Consider the following 23,753-nt stretch of genomic DNA (forward strand, 5'->3'; position numbering starts at 1 on the left):
CTTAATTGTTTTACAATACTATTACTTATAGTTTATTAAACAAAACTTTAAAAATTACAAATATTATATACAGTACAATTATGCATAAAATTACTAGAGTTCATCCTCGTCATACCGCACAGTTGACTTCTTTATCGTTTTCCTCGTTTGGTAAAAGAAAATGCCTAGTTTTTCTTGGAACTTTTAATCTATTATTTTCATTTTTTAACACAGCTACTTCAGTGGATAATTGTCCATTTTTAACGTTTTTTTGGCTCGACAAGATTGCATTTTTAAGGCGTGACATGATATCAGAAGTAAACATTCCTTTTCCATTTCTAGTACAGCTGCCATCCTCAGGCAAGGTATCTGCCCACGTGTAACACTCAACAGCGTAATAAAACCGTCAGCCGAAACTATCAAATACCTGAGAGTTCACTTTGACTAAAAAACTACTTGGGCTCATCACAAACACTCCGCCAAACTAAAACTGAGCCCTCGCTTGAAAATTATTAAACGTTTCCTAAACTATGCATCAAAGCTATCAACTACATACAAACTCTTACTCAAAACTCTATGCACCTATAGCATACAAATCTGGGGCTCTGCAAAACACTCTAACTTATATAAACTACGAGTATCCCAAAACAAAATACACCAACGCGGACCTACAATGAACTCAAACCTATGAATCGTATATTTAAAAAAAATAAATAATTAAAATAGTACTGCTGCCAAGTTGTTTTTCAGAGGCATATCGTCTCTACGCAGGAGTTGGGCAAAATGAGAAATTATTTAAAATACAAATTTCTACAAAAATCAAGCAACACGCCCTACTAGAACAGCAGTATATCAATAATAAAAGAAATATAATATAATAGATAAGCGACTCGTATAGCAAGCCGAAATGTTCGTAAAACGGTCAACGGCGCACTGAATGAAACATAATAACCGATAATATTTGATCATGTTGTGCTATTGCACAACGAAACAAAGTAAAGGAAGGTAGGTATTACCATATGTACAAGTACATAAAGATATGCCCACAAGGCCATTGATATAATATAGCCTTTGGATAAAAATGATTTTAAACACATCAGTCATTTGTAGGGCTTTTTACCATTATGTACTAGTTCGTGTATTGCGAGACTGCGTTTTGGTGAAAACGACTTTGGGCAAACAGCACAATTATATGCCTCTGGCGTGCACGAGTTTGTGTTTTGCGAGGCGGGTTTTTCGACAGAACGACTTTAGGCACACTTTGCATTTGTAGGGCTTATCTCCAGTGTGCACGCTCTTCACGTGATCCGAGAGAGTGGATTTTTGGCCAAACCGCTTTAAGCAAACCGCACAACTGAAGGGCCTTTCTCCAGTGTGCACGCGTTTATGCTATGTGAGGTTAAAATTTGAATAAAATGACTTGGAACAAATAGCGCACTCGTACGGTTTTTCTCCCGAGTGCACGCGCTCGTGTACTTTGAGATTGGATTTTTCAGAAAATGCTTTTGAGCAAGCCGTACATTTATAGGGCTTTTCTTTGGTGTGCATTCGTTTATGATTTTTGAGGTGTGATTTTGAATAAAATGACTTTAGGCAAACAGCACATTGGTATGGTCTTTCACCCGAGTGGATTTGTTTGTGGTGTTGTGTAAGTGTGTATTTTTCAGTAAACGATTTTAAACATGTCAAACACTGGAAGGGCTTCTCTCCAGTGTGCACGCGATTATGTTTTATGAGGTCTGCATTTGAATAACATGACTTTAAACAAACAGTACATTTGTATGATTTAACTCCCGAGTGCACTCGTTCGTGTTGTTTTAGACGGAAGTTTTGATAAAATGACAACGAACATAAAGCGCATTTGTATGGCTTGTCTCCAGCGTGCACGAGCTCATGTATTGTGAGATCTGATTTTATAGAATATGACTTATAACATACAGTACACCTGTAAGGCGTTTCATCACTTTTGCAGGGTTGGCTGATGTTTTTGGTGAATCCATAAGTATAGTTATTGCGATGGACTGTGATTTTTTGAGGAGAATATTGGTTATTTGAACTGTTGTGGGATTTTACTATATGTAATGTTATTTGCTCTTTAGTGTGGTACGACGTTTGACAAATATCGCATTTGAATAATCCTTGTTCTCTTATTTCTTCATTGCCCACCTTTGGGTCTAATTGATTATTGATTCCTTTTTCAATCCATGACTCGACGTGACAACCATCAATTTTTTTATTTCTTCCACAACTCGTACTATCGACGACCCTACAACAAAACAAACCCGAACAATAAATACAAATGTTTAATTAAATAACATTCTTCTCACATTTTACATATACTTATACTTATTTCTATTTACTCTTATTATATTTGTGTTCGATATGTTTAATTATTTTTATATTGTAAATTATATTATTTTATTTCGTGTTACCAATATGTTTTTTATGAATTTAAAATTTTATTGGAACTAAATTTATCTATACATAACTATAATTGATTCATAAACATATTAATAAGTATGCTGTGTCGTTTGTCATCCTGCATAGTAGGCAGTTCGCTTAAATAAAGTTGTATATACTATATACATATATAAAGAAACTGTTCGAAAAATTGTTATTTGTACAATCTACGTTTTTTTTCTTTATTTAAAATTTAATTTAAACTTCTACTTCTAATTTGAAAGTTTATAAATAATTAAATAGTGATTTATACAGTAAATATTTAAATAACACATGATAACTGATAACGTTTTCATCGTTTCATTTTAACGAAATAACAATTGATAATTTGTTTATTTGTTATAATTTGTCGGAATGTCATTATTCGTGGAATTAAAGAATCTTCTTCTTCTATAATAGAAGAAAGAATCTCTGATGACACTTCGAAAATATCTGAGGCAATCGGGGCCATACTTCCCTGAATTACCTGCAAATCTCAAGTCTATAAGACTTGGCAAAACTTATGATAGAGGTCCACGACCTCTCAAGGTATTCTTCTCTTCTAAAGAAATAGCTCTTAAACTAGTTTCTGACTTCAATAAAAATGCCAGAGGTCTTCCTCCCGACAGTACGCTTCGTTCTGTGACGATGACCCGTGATCGCACCCCACTTGAACGAGAGTCTATCCGTCTTGTATACGCCGAATTAGAAAACCGTAAAAAGAACGGTGAAACTGACCTAACAATCAACTATAGAGATGGACTCCCCTTCATTGTGCCACTTTATCGGTCGTCCCAGGCCAGGCGCCACCATGCTTCTAACTCTACATTTATCCAGTCAAAAAACTAGCAAGTCCCGACCTGCCGCCTAAGCAACCTCCACCTGTCACGAACAAAGCCGTCTTGTACTACTGCTCATGCCTTCCAGATCTTCACCACAACTGTATGTATAACTTTAAATCACAATCGTCTTACTGTACACACTGCCACTCAGCTCAACAAACTTTAAAATCATTCTTATTGTATTTTAATAACTTTAAAACTTAATTTTCTAAACCTGTTGATAATTCTAATACTAATAGCAATAATATATGTAATAAGGCCCTTAATTTTAATCTAAAAATATTCTATCAAAATGTACGTGGCCTTAAAACTAAATTAGTCAATCTCAGATGTTCCTTTCCTATGTTTTACTTTTATGACGTTATTATCCTTACCGAAACTTGGTTAACACCTGACGTTAGTGATAGTGAATTTGACTTTTATGGCTTTCAGGTGATAAGACTTGATAGAAATCCAAACAACAGTTCTCTTCTCCGAGGAGGTGGAGTACTAATTGCCATCAATAATTCCATTAAATCCCATCCTATTACTTTAACTATCTCGAATATTGAGCAAGTATTTGCCTTACTATCCTTCAACTCTAAGTATTTATTGGTAGGTGGTGTTTATTTACCCCCGCACTATCCTCTTCCTGTAGTTGAATCCCATGTTGCTTCTGTTGAGCAAATCATATCCACCTATAAACCTCAATCAGTTATCCTATGTGGTGACTACAATCTCCCTAATGTTGCGTGGTCGTCTGATGAACTAGGATTAATTGCCACTAATGATCACAATATTGTTACCACATCTATTATTGACTCTTTTTCTTACTTAAATTTCTTTCAGCATAACTTCCTTCCTAATAGTCATGGCAGCATTCTAGATCTTATTTTTTCAAACTCCAATAAAGTCACTATCAGTGCAGCAACTGAAGCCCTCGTTATTCCTGATCTATACCACCCACCTCTTCACATAATCTTTCCTTTCCTATCGGACGATGTTACAGGTTATACCCATACCTTTAAAGACTTCAAAGATGCAAACTACTCTGCTATATCCCAATTTTTTAACTCATTTAACTGGGAGTCTACCTTCTCGCAGTATTCAATCGAAGATGCTGCCTCTATTTTCAATGAAGCCCTACATCATTCCATTGAATTGTTTGTTCCTACTAAAATTTACAAGTTACCAAAATTTCCTCTCTGGACCTCTCCCGCACTTAAAAATCGCATTTTGAAGAAAAAACGTGCCCATGCAGTTTTTAAACGGTCCAAGTTGCCTTGCGACTACATAGCTTTTTCTGAGCTTCGTGCGAAATGCAAGCGCACTTCAAATATAGACTATCAGTCCTATATAAAACGTACAGAACACTCGCTCACTCATAATCCCTCACAATTTTGGGAGTATGCTAAAAATCTAAACAAGCACAACTCAATACCCTCCACTTTACGTTGGGATAACGCTACGGCTGATACTCTTCGTGATTCTGCTAATTTGTTATCTAAGTACTTCCATTCCATGTATAACTCCTCTATTTCTTCAGCTTTTAATCCCCCTACAAATAATAGCTATCCCTATGAACTTCCCTCTAATTGCTACTTTACGCTTAATGATGTGCAACTTGCACTTAACTCCCTAAAAAATAACAATTCTAATGGCCCCGATGGTATTTCTGCACGTCTACTTTTTAACTGTCAAGACTCTATAGTGTACCCTATATTCCTGCTCTTTAGACGCTCACTCGACGAGGGTATTTTTCCTGTTGTATGGAAGACCAGTTCTGTTACCCCTGTTTTTAAATCTGTTGATCCCTCTCTTGTTTCGAACTATAGACCTATTTCCATCCTCCCCCACATATCTAAACTGTTCGAATCCATTATATATGCTAATATCAAAAGAAGTCTTAACCATATATTAGGGGTTGACCAGCATGGGTTTCGCCCTGGTAAATCTACTACCACTTGTACCCTAGCTTTCACGTCTTATATTCTTGAAAGCTTTGAATCCGATTGTCAAGTTGATGCCGTGTTCACGGACTTTAGTAAAGCTTTTGACTCGGTTATTCATAGCCGTCTTATCTCTGAATTAGAATCACTCGGTATTGGAATCCTTTACTATCTTGGCTCCAATCTTATCTTAGTCCAAGAATGCAATTTGTGAGAATTCATGGTGCTACTTCTGACTTGTATATAACTCCCTCTGGATTCCCCCAAGGAGGACATCTTAGTCCTCTTCTGTTCATCATTTTCATCAACTCAATTAACAGTTACCTTTCATTCTCCAAAGTCCTTCTATTTGCTGATGACATTAAAATTTATTCTAAAGTTACTTCCATCTCCGACTGCCGTCAACTTCAGTCAGATCTCGACTCTTTTTGTCTCTGGACTCAGCGTATTGGCCTTACACTCAATCTTAACAAGTGCCATAGTATGACATTCCATAGAAAGCGAACTCCTATCAACTTCTTTTATACCCTCAATGGCTCTCCTCTTGATCGTGTTTCTTGTGTCAAAGACCTTGGAATCCATCTAGTTCCTTCTCTCTCTTTCGAACAGCATATTAATATTGCAGTTGGTAGAGCCCTAAAAGTCCTGGGTTTCATAAAGCGCAACACTACCCTTTTCACATCCCTCACTTGTCTACGTTCCCTCTATTTCTCTCTTGTCCGCTCTATCCTGGAATATGGAACAGTTATATGGCACCCGTATTTGGCTAAAGACCAACTACATTTGGAGCGAGTACAAAACCGATTCCTGTCCTACGTTGCTTTTCTGCTTAAGATTGATCACCCGCCCCATGACTATTCGTCCATTAGATCTTCCTTATATATCCCTAGTCTTACTTCTCGCCGTGTAGATGTTGACCTTTCATTTATCACCTCTCTTCTTAATGGCTCAGTGGATGCCCCTGACCTTCTCTCTTCTATCTCTTTCCGCGTTCCCGTGCATTATACTAGAAATACACTCTCTTTACCTAGTCCCCTCTCACAGTACCAACTACTCTCATAATCATCCTTTGCATAGAATGCTCCGTCTACTCAATAACTCCTAGATCCGTACATGTTATTCTGAATTATTATATAATAACATAAGCTATTTAGTTTTTAGTCGTATTGTGCAATAGCATTTAATGTTTATAATTTTTCTGTAAGATCACCTTAATCACTATTATTATTGTAATTTTTTTTTTTTGTTGTGCTTAACTTGTTATTGTATCTCTTAGAATTGCCGATTGGCGTTAAATAAATAAATAAATAATTTAATATATAATAAATGAAACTTTGCCTTACATGAGATTTTTTTTCATGATTTCTTTTCTAGTGCTTTCCTGGGTCGATGAGTGTGCACTATGTGATCGAGTTATGTGTTGGTCCACATTCCATTTGGAGGTAAAACACATATTACATATATCACAGAAAAATTGCTGTATTTTTCCCAAATTGTAGTCGGTCGATTGCAAATCTAAAATCCCATTATCTTCAATTTCAATCAGGGATTCGTAATAATGTCCATCTATTATATCGACTTCGACTTTAACCACAGTTGTATTGCACACATCTCTGTTACTAAAAATGATTTAATTAAAATATCAAAATTAAAATAGATAATACCAGCAGCCAGTAATGCATGTTAATGAATGGTGTACTACATGGTATCGGTGAAACGATTCCTCGTTTGTAGTGACTGTGCGATCTGTCTATATTACTTTATATTTAAATACTTATATACACATTGTATTAAAAAAACGAATTACTTGTATATATCCCCGTCAGATATTTTTTGAAGATCGTTCTGTGCTGTCACACAACTGTTATATGATTGGTCAATGTCTATAAAGGTTTCAGTTAACTCCTCGTCATTATCAATTTTGTACACTGTCCCGTAGTTATCATCCGTTTGGTCTTCAATTTTAATTTTCGATTCAGAAAACCTGAAAAATATAATATAATTTAAATAATTATAATAACTAAAATGAAGGCATAAAATATATTTTAAAATTTAACCAGACAATTACACCAAATAAATAGTTCGCAATAGAATGTATGTCCTAATTTTAATTATGTTACTGTTGTTTATTGAAAAGTAATCAGAATTCTTTAAAAGTGAAATACTACTCCAGCTAACTTAACTAAATAAAACAACCATAATCATAATTGTTTTCCTACCTAATGTCAAATACTATTTTCCACTTCCATAAAATATAAATTTGTTTTAATTTCTTTAATTGAAAATACATTTTTTTTTTTAGTCATATTATATTTTTAAGAAAAAAAGGTACCTTTTTAATATAAAAACAATAATAGCTCTGTACGGGCCTAGTAGTACCGCTTACAGTGAAAATAATACTTCTAGTGTAGTTGTATGTTGTTGTTAAGAAGTAAAATTTATTTAGGTTTATTATCATTTAGTACGTTTACATAATGACATTAAAATGGTTTGAAATTAAAACACATTCAAGTCATGTGAATAAATGTCAAATGAATGAGTATTAAACTTTAATATGATTACAAAACATTAAACCGTTTTGTCAAACGATACAATGGGTAGGTCACATAATGAGATGAGAAGAGAACGAGTAGCTTTGGAATGGAAACCACCAGGAAAATACCTAGAGGAAACTCTAGAAAAAGATGAATTGACGGGGTGGAAGATGATGTACAACCCATTGGAGTTGAGGATTGGAGAGAAGAAGTCCAAGATAAATATAGGTGGCGAAATGTAGTAACGGCGGTAAAAACTCTTAGAGAGTAGACATGCCAGAGGAAGAAGAAGAAGAAACCGTTTTCAAAATTAAAACAACCACACCATGTAGTTTAAGAAATTAAAACCGTTTTAAATGTATAAAATTAACATATAAACGCAACTTATAATTTGTATAATCAATGCTAACATTGATGAATGTTACCTGACTTTTGCTATCGCATTAATTGGTAATAATATTCTTGTTCAAAATATTATATAAAACTTAAAACTGACTGGAATGGTAAAGTATAAAAACATTACAGATAGTATAAAAAAAAACTATAGAGAAATTATAAAAGTATTTAAACAATACATGTATCAATAATTTATGTTATTCACACTAAATGTAAATAGAACTCACAATTTAAAAAAGCCACAGTCGATACCTTTAAAATGTTACCAGAATACCTGCCTTAATTTTAATTGAGTTATTATTTTTTTTTTGTTGCAATTATATGTATTTAAATTTAAAAATCATATTACTTATATGCATACCCGTCAATTGTTTTTTGAGAATCATGGATTGTCGGTGAACAATTGAGTGTTTCTCCAATGTCATTCAGCTCTGGTTTTGTCACTAAGGCTTCGTTAATATACTCTTTTACGTCCTCGTCTTCTTCAATTTTGATCACAGTCCCGTTATAATCATCCATTTTATTTTTCTGATTTTTGGTATTTTTGTTTCTCACTAGTTTAGCTCTAAAACATATAATAAAAATTAGGACAAGAAATAGCAATTTTTTTTATTAAAAATGATTATAGCCTGTGTCTAAATAAATTAAAATAAAACATGAGCGCAGGCACACTTTTTTGCAAAATAGAACCAAATATGGGCCTAGAGGATTTTCAAGAAAATCAAAACATTGATTCAACGATTAAAATTTTAGACAGTTGAATAAGTTATTACCAATAAAAAATAATCCACTCATAAAATATTTAATACTACACACACAATATGAAATACAATTTTCTCTTTCCATAAAATATAAATTAGTTTCCACTTGCTCTAAATACAATTAAAAAATTATTTTTCCTTTTCTGTCAGATTATAATAAAAAGAAAACAAACATACTTTTTAGCATACAAAATAATGACTACTTAATAATAGTAACAAATTAAAAATAATAATTATACAGATATTAAAAACTTTAACCAAACCATTGCTTCTATTTTTGATTATAAATATTTTAGACAGCCAACTGATAGACAAACTTTAGTTTTTTACACCGATACGTTTACGGAAGTTGGTAGTATCATTTTCATTGAAATAATACTAATAGCCCATTCCGTATTGTAGTTCAGAACTAAAATTAGTCTCGGTTAGCTATCATTCAGTATGTTTACAAGATGGCGTTATAACGGTTTGAAATTAAAACACATTCGAGTCATGTAAACACTTTAAAACATTTCAAAACAATAGTTTTCAAAATTAAGAATAAGAATTCAAATTGTATTATACGTAAAAAATGATTCTTAAAATAAACATATAAATGCAGCTTATAATTTTAATAATCATTGCTACTGTGGTTAATGTTACCTGACTTTTGATATTGCATTAATTAGTATTAATATTCTTCTTCATAATATATAAAACTGAGAAATTGACTGGAATGGTAAAGCATAAAACTATTTAAACAATACATAAATCAATAATTTGTTATTCACAACTAACAAAAAACTAACGCCAGTTGTCGAACTTCTGATAAGTACTCGTGTCTTTACCGATATATAACCAATTACTACTAATATTATTGATGATAAATATTTTAGATAGCCAACCAAGTTATATTTTATTTCTTTTCGCCAATACAAGAGGGGCGCTATTAGTATCGTTTACAATGAATATAATACTGCAATTGCCCATCCTGTGTCGGCATGCATAACTAAAATTTGTATCGGTTGGTTATAGCCAACCGATACAAATTGTATAGCATTTTTTTTAAAAATGTTAATATAGCCTGACTCTAAACACATTTAAATAAATTGTGAGTGGAGAAAGACATTTTTGCAAAATAAATCAAAAACATAAAATAAAGTTGAAACCTTTACGTAAATTATTATCAATTATTATTCCTACGGCCACCGATGGCACATATGACTACAACTGTTTAAGTCAACAACAAAGAATGTATGAAATTCATTTAAATTATTTAAAAATTCAAAACCTAACTCATAAACCGTAGCAAACTAAATAGTTTGTAAAAATAAATAGAACCATTATGTTACTCGGTAGGTACTTAGTACTTACTAATACACAGCTATACAATAAGAATGTATCTCCAGGCTCTGTTCTTGTAAAGAAGGTATCACACACTAAATCTAATTTTTTCTATGTTTATACACATAAGATAAATATAAGTAAATACCTGTTTAAAAAAGACAAAACAAATATATTGTTACGGACCATAGACCTTTAGTTACATCTTGATAACGTGTGTGTGATAAAGGTTTTAAAAATTAGGACCAGAAATCACAATTTTTTTTATTAAAAATGATTATAGCCTGAGACTAAACAAATTTAAATAAAACATGAGTGCAGGCACCTAAAGGTTTTTCAAGAAAATCAAAACATTGATTCAATGATTGATATTTTAGTCGGTTGAGTAAGTTCTTGCCAAAAAAAATAATCTACGCTTTAAAGTTTAATACTACACAATATGAACTTTCTCTAAATACAGATAAAAAATATTTTATCTTTCATGTCAGATTAAAATAATGAGAAAAAATCTATACTTTTTAGCATAATAAATAATGACTACTTAATAATAGTAACAAATTTAAAATAATGATAAAATAGATATTAACAACTTTAACCAAACCATTGCTTCTATTTCAGATAGCCAACCGATAAACATATTTTAGTTTTGTTCAACGATACATTTATGAGCACTAGTGGTATCGTTTTTATTGAAAATAATACTAATAGCCCATCCCGTATTGTAGTTCAGAACTAAATTTTGTCTCTGTGTCTATCATTTAGTACTTTTATAAGATGGTGTTATAACGGTTTGAAATTAAAACTCATTCAAATCATGTAAACACATTTAAAACGTTTTCAAAATTAAAACACTCACACTAGTATATTAAGAAATTAAAATGGTTTTAAACGTGTAGTATGATTTAATTATAAAATAAACGTATAAACGCAGCTCGTAATTTTTATAATCGATGCTACTACGATAAATGTTATCTTTTTTTTGCCGTAACAAAATGTTGATTGCTTTGTAATGATATATTAATCTGAGAATTTACCTAATTTAATTGGTAAAGTAAAAACATTACAGATAGTAATAAAGAGGAATTTTAAAACAATTAGCACAGTACATATATTAATAAAATATTATTCACGCTACAATAGAGAACTCAATATATTATATTATTCTATATTATAGAACTCAATGTTAACCAAAAAACCGCAGTCGACTCCTAAACGTAACTTCTTATCAATTATCGTTTCTACGACCGCTGACGGCTCAACTCACTACGCAAGTCAAATTACTCGACAAACGAATGTATGAAAAACATTGAAATTGTTTAAAATTCATTACCCGCCCGATAAATTAAATAATCTAATTAATTGTTATAAATCAATAAATAAAACCATAATGTTACTCGGTACTTACTAATACACAGCAATGCGATGAGATTGTTCGTCAAGGCTCTGATCCCTAACGTCAAACGACAGGTATATAACACGCACCGAATCTATTTTTTTATTATAATCTGTTTACAAACATACAACTATTTTACACCGTTTCAAACAAATCAGTCACTTTGAGTAAGTCGGAACAGCAAAATACACATTACTATGACATTACAGACGCACTACACCCTTAATAAGTTGTGTGTGTGTGTTAGCGTGTATATGTGATAACAGTGGAAACCGCGATGGCCGCCTGAAGGTAGAATGCAGTAAACATCAATATTATTGAAATACACAGGCTTACAAACACAAACACATTCAATAATACAAACGCTAGCTAAAATATTAGCGATAATTTTTTTTTGATTTTAAATTAATTATTTAACTGTTAAGTTCGTTGTATTATTTTATTTATACAAATTGGAAATCGTTAAACTTATCTGTAAATGTGCTACAAATATAATTGCGAACCAAGTTAGAAAATATCAAAAGAGTAGGAATTACTTATTCTCCTAGAAGGGGTGAACGGTTTTTTTTTTATTTCACATATTTTGGAACTAAAAATCTGGTAGATTTCGAGTGACCCAAACACAATATTTAAAAAACCGGTAGTAAATTGTTTTCCATTAGGTTAAATCCCTTACCACCCAAAAAAAACAATAACTTCTACAATTTTATAAAAGTAGATTAATCATATAATTAAATAAATTAATAATAGTATATGCCTGAATAAAAATACATTCGATACTGATGTATATAAGTTAATTATAATAACACCTAACTATTAACAATAGCCCCGATTTTCAATGGAAGAATAAGGCTATTATCTACAGCATAAATCGCAGATAAGTTATTCGGTACTTTTTTCGTCAAATAAGAGTTTATTTGACGAATAACTATCAAATATAATTGATAATAGCAAAGATAACAGTTGTCTATATTTTTTACTTTGATTGTCATTTGCCTGTTTTCATTTAATATTATATCGGTTTTTAAAATGTTATATGATTTTTAATATCAATTCACGTATAAAAATAGATTTATTGGAAATCATAGATGATCATCATCATCATGAAATTATCGAATTTTTAAACTATCAACGTTGAATATAATAGACAGTCAAAATTTGCATTTTTGTTACTGACTCACTCACTTATTCATCATCAAAATTATAAGACACTTCCAGTATAGGCAGAAACGTGAAATTTGGCACAAAAGTGAATCTTATGGTGTAAGTAAAGGGAAAAATCAGAAAATTGAAATTTACTCAAAATTAATGCGCTAGGTGGGGGGGATTAATGACCTTCGCCGCACTACAAGCGGCACAGGGCGCTGTTGATTCCCACGTCTCTAGTCCGCCATCATTTGGTCATAGTTTGTGTCTTTGTTATTTCATGTTTACATGTATGGCAGTGTAGCAGTGTTCTTGTTACGTTTGTCACGTGGTTTATTATTAAGTGTAATTGTACACCTAAACGTTTAGTTTCGTTTGTACGTTTAAAATACTAAACTAGATTTATAGTGGTTACTTGTATAAATGCTAGCTTCACTAATTTATTAATTAAATTGCACTATATTAATTTTGACTAATTTAATTACTATCGTGGTTTATTAATAATTAATAAATTATTAATCACTATGCAAGTAGCTACTTGTATAAATTGTAGCTTCATTACAAAGTGTAGTTTTATGTACATATAAACATATACATCATGTACATTTCTACGTAGTTGATATAACAACACGTTAAAACAAGAGAAAATCTACGACGTACAATATACATTCAATGCCTTTTAAAAAAAAACCTCGCCCGCAAAAAGAAATGATATCTCCAACAAAAACCTAACAGTGAAAAAAGGCCAAGTTCCACGCCCCTCCCAAAAATGTCAACCTATCAAAGTAGTGTTATCTACATTGTAGCCAAGTCTGCTATTTCTTTAGTTCATAACCACACTTCACTCCTACTTGCATGAGCAACACTGCTCTTTTATATGTATTGCTTAACACTTGGCCTCCATAGTCTTGAGCTTGATGTAAACATTCTTGTGCTAACTCCAAGTCGGCTTGCGCTGAAGCCAATTCAGATAGTTGTCTCTATTTCTGAGGACTTGAAGCTTCTTTCACTAATACCAAAGCTTTGGCCAAGTTATGTAGTTCAATAGCTAGTTTAAATTTGTGTTCAACATCAGTTGATACGACTAACGCTTGCTTTTTGTAACCCTGAAAATTAAAAATAAATAACAGTGTTTAAGATGTGTGACGGGATGGTCTTGATGGCCGAAAAACCCAAGAAGGAGAACAGTTTTTAAGACTTAGAAAAAACTTAGAAAAAAATAGGAATTTATTTTTATTTTTATATTCCTCGTTTACTTGTTTTTTTAAGACAGCATTGAGACAGCACCGATGGTAGAATGCGTTATGCTATTTCAAAGTCTTTTTACAAGACTGTCGTTTCGTATTCTAGCGAGGACACTAGTAGGCTATAAGAAACAATGGTAAGTTTTTTGTCGCCTAAATAAAGACCATTTTCATTGGCTACGTATCCCAAGAGATACGTTGTACAATCGAGATAAGATACAGTCTTACTTTTTTATAGTTTCTTATTTAATTGTTATTATTAACATTTATATTTATTTTTTTTTCTTTCACTCTTGTATTTACCCTTAGCTTATACATTTTTATACATTCTACTACTCTACTTTGGGCACTGCCTGTGAAGTGATAACAAAAAAAGGAATAAAAGAAGTTATCAAATAATTGTATAAATATATATTTTAAACAAATTACAATAGTCATTATATAAAATTATTATGATTATGTAGTTTTATTTAATCATTACAAACACTAGTGTCTAGTAGCTTACAATATTTAACGTGCACTGATTAAACACAATATCTAACAATATAATTAAAAATACATTTTGCTCCAGAAGTATAAAAATATGTTTCAATAAACATTGATTGAAATAAGTAACGCACATATACACATTTTTATGTTAGTAATAAAATAAAAAATATATTACTATATAATTTTAAGTTAAAATTTATAAACTTCGATTATTGAGAAAATAAACTTGAGTAAATATATTTTTGAGGGTAATCAATCAGAGTGTACGCGTTTGTTGTGTTTTGTGAGGCTTGATTTATCAGTAAACGACTTAAAACATACAGCACATTTGTAGGGTTTTTCACCAGTATGTACTCGTTCATGTATTGTAAGGAGGTTTTTATATGAAAATGACTTTAAACATACAGTACATTTGTAGGGTTTATCACCAGTATGTACTCGTTCATGTTTTGTGAGATTTCCGTTTAAGGAAAACGATTTTAAGCAGACCGCACATTTGTAGGGTTTTTCTCCTGAGTGCACTCGTTTGTGATTTGTGAGGTGTGAATTTGTATAAAATGACTTTAAACAAACATCACATTTGTAGGGTTTTTCTCCTGAGTGCACTCGTTTGTGATTTGTGAGGTGTGAATTTGTATAAAATGACTTTAAACAAACATCACATTTATAAGGTTTTTCTCCAGTGTGCACGCGTTTATGTTTTGTGAGGTCTGAATTTGTATAAAATGACTTTAAACAAACATCACATTTATAAGGTTTTTCTCCAGTGTGCACGCGTTTATGTTTTGTGAGGTCTGAATTTGTATAAAATGACTTTAAACAAACATCACATTTATAAGGTTTTTCTCCAGTGTGCACGAGTTCGTGATCTTTGAGAGTGCGTTTAACAGAAAATGACTTTAAACACACCAAACATTTGTATGGTTTTTCTCCAGTGTGCACGCGTTCGTGAACTGTTAGATTAATTTTTGAAAAAACGCCTTTGAGCAAAGAGCACATTCGTATGGTTTTTCTCCTGAGTGCACGCGTTCATGAGCTGTTAGATTAGTTTTTTGAGAATACGACTTTGAGCAAAACGTACATTTATAGGGCTTTTCTCCAGTGTGCACGCGTTTATGTTGTTTTAAATGGCATTTTTGAGAAAACGACTTTGAGCAAACAGCGCATTTATAGGGCTTTTCACCAGTGTGTACTCGTTCGTGTTTGGTAAGTAGTGATTTAATCGAAAAATCTTTAAAACAAACATTACATTTGTAGTGTCGGATGATGTTTTTGGTGAATGCTCTAGTATATTTTTTGCTATGTATAATGTTATTTTTTCGGGTAAAATATTTGTTATTTGAACTTTTGTGGGATTTTACTATATGTAATGTTATTTGCTTTTTAGTACGGTACGACGTTTGACAAAAATCGCAGTGGAATATTCGTCGATCTTTTATATCTTTTTTGTCATTCTTTGGGGCTATTTGATTATTGACACCTTTTTCAATCCAAGACTCGACTTGACAACCATTAGTTTGTTTATTTTCTTCATAACTCGAGTCATTGACTCTACAACAAAACATGTCAGACAATAAATAATAATGTTTAAAATAATTATAAACTTCTCACGTTAGTACATATTATGTTAATACCCTTTTCTATTTACACCTATGCAATTTGTGTTTGATAAGTTTTTTATTTTATTGGAACTAAAATTATCTTTGACTATAAGTATTGATGTATAAAAATATTTAAAATTATGCTGTTTTCATCCCGAAGCTTAAATTTCTAACGTTGTATCTCTCTCTTTTATTATATATTCTATTTGAAAGGAAAACAATTGATGAGTCTTACAATAAGATAGTTAGAAAACGTGTGAACATTTAAGGACCAATTTCTATTTTCAACTAACTATATAATTAGTATATGAATGTGAGTATCCCACAGTTTTTTACTAGCCAATATCTACTTCATTTTTTCTTTATTAAAAATTGAAAGGCGACTTTAACTGCTAATTTACAAGTTTAATAAATTGTTGTGTCGTGAATTATACAGTACCTATTTAAATAATAAGAGATGTAATGAATAAGAAGAATATTTTTAAAACTTCGTTTTAACGAAAAAACATTTTAAGAAAATTGATAAATTAAATGAAACTGCCTTACGTAAGACGATTTTTGATAACTTGAGTTGCAGTGTTTTTCTGTGTTGATGCGTGTGCACTATGTAATCGAATTATGTGCTGGGTCACTCTCCGTTTAGTGTTAAAATACATCTTACATAAATCACACGCAAATTGCTGTATTTTGTCCAAACCGTTTTTAGTAGGTTGCACATCTAAGAGACCATTTTTTTCAACCTCAATCACGGACTCGAAATAATGTCCGTTTAATAAATCGGCTTCGACTTGAACTATCGTTGTATTGCTCACTTTTCTGTAACTAAAAAAAAGAAATATTTATTTAAAATCTCAAAACTTAAATATATAATATTGCTAACAAGCGAGTATTATAGAAAAGTATACTTTGCGCTATCAGTAAAACAATTCTTCGTTTGTAGTGACTGTGCGATCTTTAACATTAACTTTGTATATAGGTATTTAGTTATAATATGTAATCAGAAAAACGAATTACTTGTATATATTCCCGTCAAATGTTTTTTGAAGATCGTTCTGTGCTGTCACATAACTATTATAGGTTTTTTCAATATTTATTGATTTTGTTTCTTCTATGGAGGTTTCTGTTAATTCCTGTTTTATATCATCGTCGTATTTATAAATTTTGTTCTCTATGCCATGGTAATAACCGTCTGTTTTGTCTTCAACTTTGATTTTCGAATCACTAACGCTGAAAAATAAAATATAATTAAAAAAATGATATTAATTAAAAAGAATCAGAAAATCTGTAAAATTAATTTATAATAAGAACTAAGAAAAAACATAATAAAAAAGTGAGTTTATAGTTGATGTTGTTGTCTTTAGTTAGATGTAATTAAAGTATTAAAATTTCTAAAAATTATATTGGTTAAATTTTATACTTGGATATGTTTTATATATTGGTTATTGAGAATAGTGTCATAGTTTTAAAATAAGGAAATATACATCAAATACATGTATAAGTAACCTCAATACTTGTATTTAAAATATATTATTATAAAAATTATATTACTTGTATCCATTCGCGTCGATTGTATTTTGTTGCTCTTTCCCTCGTTCATTTTCTTCTTCCACTTCAAAAATAGACTTATAATAATAATCGTCCGTTTCTCCTACTTCAATTTTAATTCCCCCTGCTTCATTAAGTCTAAAAAATAGAGTAAATTGTTTTAATTAGTATCGATTCTTCTATATTTACATTGCCGAAATAATTATTAATATTTTATATAATAGGAAGTATGTTGCAATATAAATATGTTGTTTATCTTTATAATAAAAATACTTAGTTACTAAACAGGAAAATGTTATTAGAAAACCAAGATTTCTTTTTAAACACCTGTTTTTGTCAGACTTGTGGTTTTAGGTTGTTTGTAAGAGCTCAGGGCTTATTCTATCTGTAACTTTTTTTATGTGTATAACGGGTGTATTATTGTTACACTGTTTTGTTATATTCTATGTAATAATATTATCTATCATTGTAATTACTATATGTGTTTGACAATAGTAGCACAGATTAGATAATTTATCTTATCTTATTTTTGATAGTAGTGTGTTAGGTTAGGAGAGTAATGAATGTTATTATAGAAAAGTGTACAACGCGCTATCAGTAAAACGATCTTTTGATTATTACTTTGTATTTAGGTATTTACTTATAATATGTAATCAGAAAAACGAATTACTTGTATATATTCCCGTCAAATATTTTTTGAAGATCGTTCCGTGCTGTCACACGACTATTATATAATTTTTCAATGTTACTCGATTTTGTTTCACTTATAAAGGTTTCAGATAATTCCTTTTTCATATCTTCATTGTCTTTATCAATTTTGTTCTCTATGCTATGGTAATAACCGTTTGTTTTGTCTTCAACTTTGATTTTCGAATCAACAACGCTGAAAAATAAAATATAATTAAAATAATTATAATAATTAAAAATAATCAAAAAACCTGTAAAATAAACTTATAATGAGAACTAAAAAAGTTAGGTGTATTTAAAATATTTAATTCTAAAAGTTATTTCTGATATTTTATATTTTTTTAATTATTGGTTTTTGACAATAGTGACAAAGTTTTAAAATAAGAAAATATACATTAAAAAATGTATTTAATTGTGTCCGGATACTGAAAATAAATGATTATTATGGGTGACCACAATACTTATTTATTACCATATATTTAAAATATTTTATTCTAAAAATTATATTACTTGTATTCATTCGCGTCGATTGTATTTTGTTGCTCTTTCCCTTGTTTATTTTCTTCTTCTACCTCAAAAATAGACTTATAATGATAATCGTCCGTTTCTCCTTCTTCAATTTTAATACCTCCTGCTTCATTAAGTCTAAAAAATGGAGTACATTTTTTTAATTAGTATTGATTCTTCTATATTTAAAATAAATATAATAAATAACTATAGATATACACTGTAGAAGTTTGGGAAAATATATAGGTATATAAAACAATAATTATCACTAAATGTAAATCCAACCGCTCATGTTATGGAAAAGTAAACAATTATTTGAATACGAACCAGACTGTCCTAAGACAAATACTTTTAAAATAACAAGTCTATTTCTCCAAGGACTTGTCACGAGATGTTGTAATGTAGGTAATTATTTTGTTACTACGGGAAATATGCCTCTTTGTGGAAGCATATTTTGCCTTAACAATATTTTGACCGCTCTCAAATTTTTTAATTTCACTATGATATTTGAAATCTATAACCTCAACAGATCCCTTAACCTACTCACGCAACGCCCTGAGAGTTGCGACACACAGTTTGAATATTCCAATATATCATTTAATTAAATCTCAATAAAATATAAAACGTAAAACTATCAGCTTATTATGTTCCAAAAAAGTTGGTGGTTATTTTTTTTAAATAAATTGGTTATATCTTTTTATATAAATTCACATTGAGTGTCAACTAATAACTTTTTTAAGATTTGACTTATTCATCAAACATAATTTAATAACAACATAGCCCTTATTTAATAACAATATGTTAAATAACCTATATGCATCTCCATCAATAATATTTTTATAATCGTTTTGGTTTGTCGTAGAACTTTTGTATGAGTTCTCCATGTGATTTGGTTCTGTTATTTTCAATAAGGCTTTAGAACACTGCTCTATCTCGATCTTATTATCTTCTAGTTTGATAATGGTTCCATTGCTATGATCGTCCATTTTAACTCTGGGTTTTTGTTTATTTCTCACTAGTAATCTAAAACCAAAGCGTATTTACAAAAATTAATACAAGAACTCATGACTTTTTTTTATTAAAAATTATAATAGCCTTAGTCTAAACACATTAAAAAAAAATTATGAGTGGGGACAGACTTTTTTGCAAAATAAAGCAAAATCATTGTTCACAGGAAAATCAAAACCTTAGAAGCATTGTACACTTAAGAGGGCGTCGCACCGGTGGCAACCTAACCGGTGTTCAGTGGTAAAAACATGTTTAAGCAGACTGAAAACAACTTGCTTAATTTGGGTTTTGGAGTAAAAGCACCTATAATAAAATTAAAAGAGAAAATATTCCAGAGGGCAGAGACGGTGCGTTTTTTTTTAAAAAATTAATTTTTTGAAAAGTTACAGTCGTATAAAAATATTAAAACAGTCGTTATTTCTATACTTTGTATTGAGCGTTATACTAAGAATAATGAAAAAAAGGCACTGTCTTACCCCCGAAATATTGTTTTCTTTTAATTTTATAATTTTAACTAAATAATACAAACATTAAGCGCCCAAGACGGATGCCCGAGTATCAAACTAGTGACAGAATGTAACAAACCCACACTACGCCGTACGCACAGGGCACTCCTCCTCTACTTAATAATAGTAATATCTGAACAATAACCATTAAGTAAATAATAACAACTTTAATAAAGCCATTACTACTACTTTTATTGATTATAATTATTTTAGATAGCTAACCAAGACAAATTTTTTTTTTATTCACAGATACAAGACGGGCGCTAGTAGTATTTTTTACAATTAAAATAACACTGGTAGCGTCCGTTCAGTGTCAGCGTACATAACTTAAATTTGTTTCGTTTGGTTATCTATAATATTTATAATAAACGCTACTATACTGAATGTTACTTAACTTTTGCCATCACAACGGTTGTTATTATATTCTTCTCATAATATATACACTGAGAAAATGATTTGTTTGATAAGGTAAAACATTACAGATGGTATAAAGAAAAACTATAAAGCAATTTAAACAGTACATACACTGTCTTTCACCACATACACAAACACATATATACATATACAGTACATATATATTATTTCAATGTCAAGATAATAATTTTAAAAGAATAATATTATAATCAAATGTGCAATGACAGGAGCGTGATACAATCCACATTAGCCACAACCGACAAAGTATATGCAAACAAGCAATCGCACGTCCGTTCTCAAACATGAAGCCACTATTATCTAACACCCACAATGTTTATTAACAAATATTCAAATTGCACGTCTGCTGTGGCGTCAATTCTCATACATGATGGCAATATTGTCTAAAATACAAGCCCATATTGATTAGTTTTTAAATTTCACAGAACACACAATTTACGAATAATTAATCTGAAATATGCTCAGTGTTTTTATTTTATAATATAAAACCATCTTCCTGTGTCAACCAGATCATCAAAGAAATTCTAAATAACTTGCAATATTCTTAATTTAAGAACTCAGGCTAATATAACGTAAATAGTTGTCACTATTAACAAAAAAACAGTCGAAACCTTATCGTAAATTCTTATCAATGATTGTTCCTACGACCACTGACGACACTACTGACTATAACTTTTTAAGTCAACATCGAATGTATGAAATTCATTTAAATTATTAAAAAATCAATGTCCAACCAGTAAAACCGTAGAATACTAAAACATTTTTATACATAAATAAATAGAACCAATACGTTGCACGGTACTTACTATTACACAGCTATAGAACAAGAATGTATCTCAAGGCTCTGTTCCCGTAAAACAGGTATAAAATCACTCACGAAGTCAAATTTGTGTCATGTGTATGGATATACGTCATACAATATTGCATATTATTAAAAAAATTTTTCATGTTTTAGAGAAAGTTGGATGCCAAAACAACATTTACATTGTTACGTCATGATAATGATGTTTGTGTGTGTGTGAGTTTTTGTGTGTGATAGGGGTGATAACCACCGGCTGGAGATGCAATGCAGTGAAGGTAAAATGAAAAGTGCGGGCTTTTCAAAATAGTCGATTTACGTCTAAATCTGTAGGGAATATTCTTTAAACATTATACTGCCCATAAAAATAGAATCCAAAAAAATTATCATAAACCCATTTCACAAGAACGTATAGAATTGTTTTCTTTATTACACATTTCAAGCAAAGTTTTTGGGATTTAAGTCTGAAAATTAGGCAGATTTAGAATGTTTACGGTTTATTAATATTATTAATATACCGTAATAATATTAATAAACTCATGTATTATATTGTTCGTGTAGACTTGTGTTATACTATCTTTATTGGTTTAAAAAACAGCTTTTTAGTACACGTCAGATAGGAAATATAACTTATGATGGCCTGCATATCGGTAGCGCGCTCTATAGACAGCGTAACGCGGCGTGACCGCTATGAGCCAGTCGAAAACATACACCGTCGAGTAACCTGTTTATCTATAACCGTGGCTAACACACACGTCATTATCAAAGATTCAGTGCGTGGTTGTATACCTGTCGTTTGACGTGGTTAGGGATCAGATCCTTGACAAACAATTTCATCGCATTGCTGTGTATTAGTAAGTATCGAGTAACATGATGGTGTTATTTATTGATTTATAACAATTAATTAGATTATTTAGTTTATCGGGTGGGTAATGAATTTTAAACAATTTCAATGTTTTGCATACATTCGTTTGTCGAGTAATTTGACTTGTGGAGTGAGTTGAGCCGTCAGTGGTCGTAGAAACGATAATTGATAAGAAGTTACGTATAGGAGTCGACTGTGGTTTTTTGGTTAATTTTGAGTTCTATAATATAGAATAATAAATAATATGTTAAGTTCTCTATTGTAGTGTGAATGGTTTTCCTATTGTCTGTTTAGTTAATACCGAAGGCCTAGCTTGAAGTTGAATGCGATTTCCCCTGTCGTTGCCACAGTCATTCTAATTGTTGTATTATTATAACCTTTATCGATTGATAACTGTGGACGCATTCGGGCTATGAAAAATCGAATTTACACCTACTCAAAATATCATACAGCGCGTATAGATTTCTACACATTAAAAAAATTAAGTGTTTATATAATTGAATATGTTGATAAGCCCGCGCTTTTTAATATTTATCTTCACTGTATTCTACCTCCAGCCAGCCATCGCGGTTGCCACTGTTATCACATATTCACGTTAACACATACATACACACATCATTATCAAGTGTACGGTAGCGTCTGTAACATAATAATGTATTTACTGTCTCTGACTTACCCAAAGTGAATGATTTGTTTGAAACGGTCTAAAATAGTTGTATGTTTATGAACATAATATTATAATAAAAAAAAAGATTCAGTGCGTGGTTTTATACCTGTCGTTTGACGTTGTTAGAGATCAGAGCCTTGACGAACAATATCATCGCATTGCTGTGTATTAGTAAGTACCGAGTAACATTATGGTTTTATTTATTGATTTTTAACAATTAGATTACTTAGTTTATGGAGTGGGTAATGAATTTTAAACAATTTCAATGTTTTTCATACATTTGTTTGTCAAGTAATTTGACTAGTGGAGTGAGTTGTGCCGTCAGTGGTCATTACAATATAAATAATTAAACATGACAACTGTCATTTAGCTAAGTATACTAATTGAGTGTTTTAGTTTGTCTGTCCAAGCTTTATGTGAGAATGTGTTGTGGGTAATCGTGTATTGTGTGAAATTTAAAAACTTATAATTGTGGGTTTTTAGACAATATTGTCATCATATATGAGGATTGATGCCACAGCGGACGTGCAATTCAAATATTTGTAACTAAACAGTGTGGGTTTTACCTAATAGGGGCTTCTTGTGTGTGAACGGACGTGCGATTGCTTGTTTGCATATACTTTGTCGGTTGTGGCTAATGTGGATTGTATCACGCTTCTGGT

At 31.0% G+C, this 23,753-nt stretch overlaps 4 protein-coding genes across 19 annotated transcripts in view; 1 reads left to right on the plus strand and 3 right to left on the minus strand.

The window, feature by feature from the left end:
• The window catches only part of LOC126845240 (zinc finger protein 33B-like), a 27,366-nt gene continuing 3,613 nt past the window's right edge, over nt 1–23,753 (minus strand). Inside the window, exons 1-5 of one of the 3 annotated variants that reach the window (XM_050583859.1) lie at nt 11,608–11,855; nt 8,480–8,683; nt 6,996–7,172; nt 6,532–6,801; nt 1–2,245 (exon numbers count right to left, since the gene is read on the minus strand). In XM_050583859.1, coding sequence (XP_050439816.1) covers nt 1,369–2,245; nt 6,532–6,801; nt 6,996–7,172; nt 8,480–8,637 — 1,482 coding nt within the window. In that variant the 5' untranslated portion in view covers nt 8,638–8,683; nt 11,608–11,855 and the 3' untranslated portion in view covers nt 1–1,368. Of the gene's footprint in view, nt 2,246–6,531; nt 6,808–6,995; nt 7,173–8,479; nt 8,684–11,607; nt 11,856–23,753 lie in introns of those variants that run through there. The other 2 variants (XM_050583857.1, XM_050583858.1) reach the window with 2 other exon arrangements.
• On the minus strand, nt 14,448–15,473 carry LOC126845242 (zinc finger protein 723-like). Its single transcript, XM_050583866.1, has one exon. It carries the CDS (start codon nt 15,471–15,473, stop codon nt 14,727–14,729), a length of 747 nt encoding a protein of 248 aa, XP_050439823.1. The 3' UTR covers nt 14,448–14,726.
• Nucleotides 15,431–23,753, minus strand: part of LOC126845236 (zinc finger protein 510-like) — a 42,837-nt gene continuing 34,514 nt past the window's right edge. For 3 of the 11 annotated variants that reach the window (XM_050583844.1, XM_050583843.1, XM_050583842.1), the window contains exons 3-8: nt 18,818–18,952; nt 18,291–18,503; nt 17,624–17,758; nt 17,090–17,302; nt 16,622–16,897; nt 15,431–16,025 (exon numbers count right to left, since the gene is read on the minus strand). In XM_050583844.1, coding sequence (XP_050439801.1) covers nt 15,431–16,025; nt 16,622–16,897; nt 17,090–17,302; nt 17,624–17,758; nt 18,291–18,503; nt 18,818–18,952 — 1,567 coding nt within the window. Of the gene's footprint in view, nt 16,026–16,621; nt 16,898–17,089; nt 17,303–17,623; nt 17,759–18,290; nt 18,504–18,817; nt 18,953–19,624; nt 19,838–21,371; nt 21,491–21,566; nt 21,759–23,100; nt 23,168–23,753 lie in introns of those variants that run through there. The other 8 variants (XM_050583841.1, XM_050583838.1, XM_050583840.1 and 5 more) reach the window with 8 other exon arrangements.
• LOC126845238 (zinc finger protein 724-like) overlaps nt 22,326–23,753 on the plus strand; it is an 11,519-nt gene continuing 10,091 nt past the window's right edge. Inside the window, exon 1 of one of the 4 annotated variants that reach the window (XM_050583852.1) lies at nt 22,326–22,413. The gene's annotated coding sequence lies outside the window, so the exon portion shown is untranslated. Of the gene's footprint in view, nt 22,414–23,031; nt 23,263–23,753 lie in introns of those variants that run through there. The other 3 variants (XM_050583853.1, XM_050583850.1, XM_050583851.1) reach the window with 3 other exon arrangements.

The sequence above is a fragment of the Adelges cooleyi genome, unplaced genomic scaffold, assembly GCF_023614345.1.
Source record: "Adelges cooleyi isolate 19-005CV unplaced genomic scaffold, UGA_ACOO_1.1 ACOO_flye_CR_arks_rails_tigmint_CR_PRNA_724, whole genome shotgun sequence".
In the NCBI taxonomy this organism is placed as follows: domain Eukaryota; kingdom Metazoa; phylum Arthropoda; class Insecta; order Hemiptera; family Adelgidae; genus Adelges; species Adelges cooleyi.

Excerpts from the sequence above, each read along its gene's own strand:
- LOC126845242 (XM_050583866.1), bottom strand. The coding sequence starts at position 15,473 with ATGTGCTCTTTGCTCAAAGGCGTTTTTTCAAAAATTAATCTAACAGTT.